The sequence below is a fragment of the Ptychodera flava genome, chromosome 21, assembly GCF_041260155.1.
Source record: "Ptychodera flava strain L36383 chromosome 21, AS_Pfla_20210202, whole genome shotgun sequence".
Classification (NCBI taxonomy): domain Eukaryota; kingdom Metazoa; phylum Hemichordata; class Enteropneusta; family Ptychoderidae; genus Ptychodera; species Ptychodera flava.
In genome coordinates this window covers 29,703,641-29,712,103 of record NC_091948.1, presented here as the reverse complement: position 1 = coordinate 29,712,103, position 8,463 = coordinate 29,703,641, and the positions used below count along the sequence as shown (strand labels likewise).

Here is an 8,463-nt window from a genome sequence, read left to right as displayed (position 1 = left end):
TCCTGTGCGTCGGTTTTTTTCACATTAGAAATGGACTGTTCCGGTGTTCCTGCCAGGTAGGACGCACATATATTTCGAGATCGGACCATCCCCCTCCTGCGACAAACTTATGTTACAAGTTTTATTCATTACTTCGGTGAAGTCAAATTTAGCTTTGTCCTCAATATTGTTTGCTACAATCAATAAATATTCTATTCCCTGACAAATCAGCGAACACAGGCTAAAAGGGAAAAGAAAACAAAGACACAAACCAAACAGAAAGAGAGGCCATTGCATCGTAGCCTGCCCTCCCTGCGATCAAATAGAACCCCCTCATTCAGTGTAAAAAGAATTCAATACCTTGGAGCGAAGTCAGCAGCGAAGTCGAAGCAGTATGATATCGAAAATGCTTTCGTCGATGAAAGTACTTACTTGTCTGTTTCTCATACAACTACGCCTTGAGAATGTGAAAACATCGATTGAGACAGGACCGAGAGTCCAAACAACGAATGGACAAGTTGAAGGAGTGCATCTAGACGAGGCAAACATTTTCTTCGGTATTCCCTTTGCTGAACCACCTGTTGGGGAAAATCGATGGCGTGCACCGGTACCATCGAGGAGTTGGGGACCAAAATTTGTATACAAAGCTGTCACACCTCCCCCAGGCTGCTATCAACACTGTTTCCTACCTCCTCATACCTGTCCAAAAACGGTTAGTATATATTTTCCCTCTAATTCATTTAACTGTACAGGCCAACCCTCTAACTATGTGTATCGCGTCAGATGTGAGGGTAGGGCCTCAGTGCCTAAATTGTTGATGTATACTCATCTATAGTGCTAATCTATTCGAATATGCCTTCTTAGCACCGAAGAAATTGAGAAAGTTTTTGTGTTTATAGATTTTTCATTGGTCAGAGTAATGAAGGGTTACAGTGCTTTTCGGAAAGGTGTAACAGTACGGTTCTCAATTGTCATTTATTGTTTATTATTATGCTAATCCTCAGAGAGTCACCATGGGAAACAACTCTTACCAAAATGGCACTGCCAACATACGTATCCGCAATTAATTAGACCAAGTCGCGTTCATCAACAGGGATGATCGATTTGACGCGAAGGATGTCAACTTAAATACGTTGTATTGAACACTTTTGGACACGGTTTTAAAATATGAATCTACCGGAATCTTACCAATGCACACGGTCGTACACAAACCTGTTTGAACACGAAATATTACTTTGGTCATTGTTTTCGGATAAATAACTAAACATTGTTATTTAAACGGATGCAGTTCATGTATATAGTTGCAATGCCAATTACTCATACAAAGAAAAGAAGAGAAAAAATATGAATGACAATAATAGAAAGGATTTTTTCACAACAGTCTCTTTTCAGTTCGTCGCCCACGTCAATAGTCACGATGGATATGCCAATAGAACATTTTATTGGGGCCAAATAAACCGTGTGTGTTTACGGTTACATGCCTGCGAAAATTAGGATAGGCGAGTAGGAAGAAATTGTTTATTTTTATGTTTTATTTTTGTTGGATGAGCCTCATAAATTGTGGTAAAATTAAGCGAATTTACTCTAAATATTTGGAAATGCCAAAAATGTCTGTGATGGTCGGCGGGTTTCTTTTTGGTAGGTTGGATTACAGGAAATACGCACATTTTTTTATTTTACCTTATCCGCACATTTTTTTATTTTACCTTATCATGGGTCTGTTAAGAAAAACAATTAGTCCTGGTATGGTGATACGAGTGTTGCTACTAATTGTTGAAATTTTTCACTGTAAGTCTATCAAAGCTGCTGCAGTCACCAAGATACAAAAACATCACATCTTATATAATGGCGAGAGCGATAGATTAAGAGACATCAGTTTCGGAGAGCAAAAATGTAATCCATAAGCATAAAGGATAAGTGACAAAGTTTTATGAAGACTCAAACATGTCCTGTCACTACTTATTAAACATTCATAGCTTATCATTTTGTTTATACTTGTCCACTCTCAAACTCAACTCTCGTGTTTTTCTTTACTTTTAACAGGTAAGCGAGGACTGTCTATACCTGACGGTCTCTACGCCACATGGGGTCACAGAAAAATCGAATCTACCTGTTATGGTCTTCCTACCCGGGGGTCAATTCATCCAAGGAGCTGGTTACACCGACTTGACGGACAGTAGATACTTCGTGAATCATACCAGCACAGTCATGGTTCTCGTCAACTATAGACTTGGTAACTATAAATTATCTCCGATCTAAAAGCCTTCGTTTAACAAAAGTGCTTTATGTTTTAAGATTTTTGTTCCTTTTTTAATCTTTGCGTGTTTCATTCAGGTGCGTTTGGTTTCTTGGTTACTGGATCGGGTAAAGACGACGCTACTGGTAACTATGCGATATTGGACCAGCGCATGGCTATGGAATGGGTACAGGCCAACATCGCCTCATTCGGAGGAGACCCTACCAGGGTGAGGGCAATATTTTAGGCAGTATAAAAATCCTATATATAAAATCATACAGCGCCGGTATGATTGGATGACCTTTAGCCCCTCTATGTCAACCATCAGCCAACGTTTAGGTATATAGGCACAACCGTATTTTACGATCTGGTGGACAAATGATCCCATGATACAAAGCGGCAAAATCCCATTCCAACATGTTAAGGGACCGTTCAGTTTTTACGGCCGGGGGGGGGGGCGGCAAAATCTTGTCGCCGGTGTTCAAAAAAATGATGACCCCCCCTGAATTTTTCGCGAAAAAATGATGACCCCCCCCCCCTTTGTCAGACGAAAAAATTTGATTAGGAGACTGTAAGGCAATTTTGAACTTCATTTCCATGGACATTGTACAAAGTAAACTTTATTTGAGTGGTTCGCCAAAGGGCAGCCCTCCGGGTTAAGAGGGTCATGGGCCATTACGTAAAGTCAACTTTATTCTAGTGGACAACCAAAGGTGCCCGCTGGTAAAAAGAGGGTCGATCATGGCCAGTGCACGAAGTAAACTTTACTGACCATGGCCGCTGAAGGCGTCCAGCCGTTAAGATGGTCATGCGGTATTACAAATAAAGTCAATTTATTGTAGTGGGCCGCCGCAGGCGGCCGCCGGTAAAAGAGGGTCGATCATGGCCATTGCATGAAGTAAACCTAATTGGAGTGGGCCGCCAAAGGCGTCTGCCCGTTAAGAGGGTCTGGGTAATACATAAAGTATATATTATATGTAGTGGGCCGCCGAAGGCGGCCCGCCGGTAAAGAGGGTCGATCATGGCCATGGCATAAAGTGAACTTTATTGTAGGTATATGTTTTTGAAAATGTGGTGACCCCCCCCTTTCCTACCAGTGAAAAGTGATGACCCCCCTTCGTGGATTCCAAAATTATGATGACCCCCCCCCCTGGATTTTGCCGCCCCCGGCCGTAAAAACTGAACGGTCCCTAAAGGGACGAGATACTATTTATTTGTTTGACATGTTGAAAGATACTGAATGAATGGGTGACCATGCATATATTCGACACCGGTTTTAGACACGATACATGAAACCACCGCGAGAATGAATTAAATGACCATTAATTCATTTTCGCGATGGTTTCATTTAATATATGCATGTAAATGTACTTGTCCAAGGCCGTTCCATCAGATTTGGTCAACAGTCACGTAGCAATACTGACCCGTTTCAATGGTTTCTGTTATTGAACCATGAGGATCGTCCTAGTGTTCGCGTTTACGCAAAAAGTGGCGATTATGCATTGAAATTGACTCTCTACGCATTTTTTTAATTGTTATGCATTTTCTATACGCAAAGGATAACGGTAAAATATTTCCGAAAGCACTCTCCGCGACTGAACTTAGGTGACAACCAGACGAGATGAGTGCCAGCTTGACATTAAATTTGTTGCAACATTTCTGTCAATCACTCATTTTGTGTGGAAAGTTTCGGATTCTCTAGTGCTATATAGTTATAGTTATAGATATAGCTATATTATAGTGATATAATCCAAATTGCTTCAAAACGTCTGATTCATAAATCAGAGCACCAAAGTGAACAAATGGGGCAGAAATTGAAGTATAGCAATGATTACCGGTTGTTTCTTGAAGCTCTGCGTCAAGCAAAAAAGCTGAACCGAATTAACAGTTATATCAGATTCTGCAAATCAGAAACACTGCCAGTCACTTTGTTTTCTCACGACAGTTTTTATAAAATTATGTGACATCTTTCAGAACCCTGTTATCACAGTTGAACATGACAAGAAAATCATACACACACATTAAGTAAATGTATCTCTTCAACAATAGGTTACCTTGTTTGGACAAAGTGCGGGAGCCCAGTCCGTAGCGGTACACCTGATGTCTGAAAAGAGTGATAATCTATTCCACAGAGCCATTATCCAGAGCTTGCCATTTGGTATTCCCCTAAAGAGAGATTTCGAGGCCGTTATTTTAGGCAATTGCTTCGCTGAAGGAGTGATGTGTCGCCATGGCGATATGGATTGCATGCGCTCAAAGTCTTCTGACGAAGTTCTGGCATCACAAAAGCTCTGTGAGGGAATGGTCGTCAATCCTGACGCTTTGCTGGAGTCGTTTGAACAGTGGGGACCATACCTTGACGGCAACGATGTAAAACTTCAAGCTATTGAGGGGTTCAGGAAAGGCCAGTATAAAAAAATGCCGATAATAATTGGTTCAACGGCCGACGAAACGCGCATTAATATTTTCATGGCAGTAACCGAACCGATGACAGACATTATCGAATACTATGCAATTCTGTACGCATTTTTCCCGAGCAATTTTATTGATGTGCTGTTGGAATACCCACCCGCTCCGCCTGGCAGCGATCAACGAGAAGCCCTCATTCGTATTGCTAATGACTTTGTGTTTGAATGTCCAAAGCGGGCAGCGTTGCGCAGTATCGCCGAACACTCACAGGACGGCGACTGGATGTACATTTTCGACCATGCATCATCGTTTAACGGATGGGGTCAACTTTGGTCGTTTTGTGACGGCTACCCGTGTCATGGCATCGACCTGCCCTTCCTTTTCCATACAGTTAGTCGCGCTGGGTATCAGTTCACCCCTGATGAAGATGTTCTGTCGCGAAGTATGATCTATTACTGGTCCAACATGGCCCACACTGGTAATCCCAACGACAATTCCTGGCGAACAGAAATGGGAAAGAATACACTGACCGAAGGAGACCAGGAATTTGTGAATTGGCCGCAATACGTGAACTCAACGGGTTGGAGTTACCTGCGTTTTATGACACCACGTGATCAAGTAGATCGAGGCGACCTCGACGAAAAGTGTGCATTTTGGGAGTCTCTTAATGTTTATCCATAAAAACTTGTAATTTACACGAAATTTACAGGATTTGTAATTTATAGGGATTGACCAACTAATATGTGCATAATACACAGTCGTTGTGTTGACACAATTAGAATTCCTTATAATAGTGAAGGTGAGAGGAAAATTATATTTACAAAATACAGTGGGCAAATGAACAAACAAATAAAAATTCGGAATGATATAAAACTAGATCAGATTCAGTCTGAGCCACCGTAAAATCGTGATTATACCAAATATTCAAGTTACCTATCGCACTGTAAAGCTGCCCGATGCAACTCATCCACACATTTTATTTATGTCAACGTATTCTCTTCATAGATGCAGTCACGTTCGTCTGGTTTATGGCTTCGTGAAAAGATCGAAATCATAGAATTTACATATCTCTATCACGACCTAGGGTATTGTTATCGCATGATTGGATTTGGCTTTGATATCATACTTACTATGCTTAATTTCATGTGGTGTAGGAGACTGTGGTTTGCTTGTGGAGTTATTGATAGACGAGGGCCTTCATTATTTGTCTAAAACATAGGAGCATGTTTAGCTCATATCTGGTAGTATTGTGGAATCATGTGTAGACTGCATGGGAAAAGTAAAGCAAGGGAGAAGGGTTTCTGTGTACAATGTGTAGATGTAGGTTCAATGAAACAATAAATCTCTTTTAATATATAATGAACAGTGGGCTTATTTTGTATAGTGATTATCCTGATTTCGACCTGTTATCAAGTATAAACAGGATAAAATATGATCATAATTAATACTGTCGCAGTAGAGAGGTGCACATAACAGCAGAGGGGAAATATCGACATTACACCCAAAAACATATTCCCCGCATGAAACGATAATGACTTTCCCTTAAGAGTTAAGTGTCTTGTTAAAAATTTCTCTTTACAAAGCCAGTGCTAAGATACTACCAAGACACCCAAGGTTGGTAGTATTACGGTCCCATAGAGGAAGTGGTAGTATGAATCTTTTTAGGAATATCATCTTCGAACGTACTTAAATGATAACAACAAGAAACCCGTCCTGAGACCAAGGTACCCCCCGAACAGAGATTTTCGCTGCTCCCTGTTTAAGAACTGCCCGTAGCGTGCACTCCACGCATGCAAAAGCCTATACTATCGCTTCCGCAGAGTAAATTTTCAACAAATACATCGACACACCGAACTTTTACATTGCGATAAAAGCTGCACCAAATCATTGCCAAGGTATTGCACTCTCTCTCTCTCTCTCTCTCTCTCTCTCTCTCTCTCTCTCTCTCTCTCTCTCTCTCTCTCTCTCTCTCTCTCTCTCTCTGCATAAGACATGTACCCGTTGTGTCCCACTAGCCATTCCATTTCCTCAAGGCCTAAGCAACATAAGATGATCGGTTCATAGCCGGTAGTGTTTATCACTAAAATCACCTTATGTGAGAAAAGTTCAATGTACGAAAAGTTCGATGACTTCTAAGTCGAACTTGCTCTCTTATGCTGTATTCTCTATACATGCATAGTGTCGAGGACATACGTCTTATTCATCATCGGTCCACAACATTATGAACTTGTTCCGTCGTTTTAACTGGCAGAAACTTATTATGTATCATCTAAAGCAAGAGTATTATCACCATTTGCTTTGTACCAAAATGACATAATCTGTAGTTGTCAAAGTCCACTAGCAATTGTACCAGCCTCACAATTAAACCTAGCTCTGCGTGGCAGGGCTGTGTGTCACAGGCTATAGGCCTCCCATCACACACAGCCCTGCCACGAAGAGCTAAATCGAATCACGAATATGGTATGGCTTGTAAACAGTGTTTATGTTCAGATAAAACAATGAATCGCTCAATGGAAATTCTGAAAAAAGTAAGACATTTTGAAAGGTAAAGAGCATTTTAAATTTCACGGACCACCCCTTCCTTGAACGGCAGGTTCTTGCATGAGGTCTTGTTGTACCATGAGGTGTTGGCATCGGCTATTTACATGCTTTTCAGTCATTTATTTTCATTTGAAATTTTCGTCCTTTTCATAAATTTGTCTAGAGATATAGCCGATAACACATGCCCCTTTAAAACTTTTGATATGGACTGCAGATACCACCAGTAGTCCAAAAGTCCAGGGCTTCCCTTCCCCTTCGTGATGACCTACATGAAGTGCGTAGCACGATCTATAGTGATGTTTTCTGTAAAATACATTCAAAAACAGACCAGTCACCATTCAAATCAATTAAGTCTAAAGGTCAAAAACCTCTCTCCTCGCGAAATGGTCCACCCACCTCTGTAGTTCTCCCTTAAAGGAGACAGAGTGGGGTGATGGGTAGCGGGATGTTCTATTCGATATCGGTACTTCAGCTCTCTTTCCATTCACTCCTGCAGCAGCCCATGCCGTCACACAATAACCTATCCTACAGATATAATAGACTGTCCCAATTGGAAGAGATAGGAATAGTTCATTTTATGTGGCAAATGGAACAATCTAGTTCACAGTGACATGCTTAGTAGGTGGACGAGTTCTAAATCGGAAAAAATAAGTGGAATGATCCTAAATGGAACTGACAAGTATATATTGTCAAGTGGAATGTTCCTGTTGAAGGAAGGGTACTGCCCAATTGTAAATTAAGAAAAAAAGAAAATGGAGTGTCCAGTTCGGGTACCGAATGTTGGCGACAGCTAACAGCCACGAATTAAACACAAGTAATTTGCAGTTCGTGTAGAAGTAGTGTGAAGATGGCTTTTGTATTAGTTCACAGTCAGTTATCAACTATTAGAACGCTTCCTCGATCAAGAAGTCAGGACACATGCTTCCGTGTCGTTCAGGCTGATGAAGTCCAGCAATTATGCGGGCGTAGATTATACACCATGACCCCGGGACCATGACATGCAGTTAGCGGAGCAGCAGATATTTACGATATGACGGTAAATCATGTACATGTATGTCGGTTGCGATGACGTTTATTGTTTAACATCGTGTTTCTTATTTATGAGGCGTTGAAAAATGTGTTGTTTTTTCAATTTAAAGTTAAAAGTCGTAACCTAGGCCCAGTGTATACTGATGTTGTTTTCATGTCGAGTAAGAATTCAATCAAATTGTTATGACAAGATATTAGTCATAAGTGATTTTTACAACCATATCAAAGTACATAAACTTGTCTGGTTGGTGTCTCAAATGGTCGGGACG

General features: G+C 41.0%; 1 protein-coding gene across 1 annotated transcript; it reads left to right on the top strand.

Annotated features, from left to right (window-relative positions):
- The first annotated feature begins 324 nt into the window (after nucleotides 1-324).
- On the top strand, nucleotides 325-5,987 carry LOC139121974 (cAMP-regulated D2 protein-like). Its single transcript, XM_070687310.1, has 4 exons — nucleotides 325-691; nucleotides 2,023-2,212; nucleotides 2,314-2,444; nucleotides 4,265-5,987. The coding sequence occupies exons 1-4, from the start codon at nucleotides 374-376 to the stop codon at nucleotides 5,303-5,305; spliced, it is 1,680 nt and encodes a 559-aa protein (XP_070543411.1). The 5' UTR covers nucleotides 325-373; the 3' UTR covers nucleotides 5,306-5,987.
- The last annotated feature ends 2,476 nt before the right edge of the window (nucleotides 5,988-8,463 follow it).

Excerpts from the sequence above, each read along its gene's own strand:
- LOC139121974 (XM_070687310.1), top strand. The coding sequence starts at position 374 with ATGATATCGAAAATGCTTTCGTCGATGAAAGTACTTACTTGTCTGTTT. Across the intron at positions 2,213-2,313 it reads TCTCGTCAACTATAGACTTG|GTGCGTTTGGTTTCTTGGTT; the intron begins GTAACTATAAAT and ends TGTTTCATTCAG. Across the intron at positions 2,445-4,264 it reads TCGGAGGAGACCCTACCAGG|GTTACCTTGTTTGGACAAAG; the intron begins GTGAGGGCAATA and ends CTTCAACAATAG.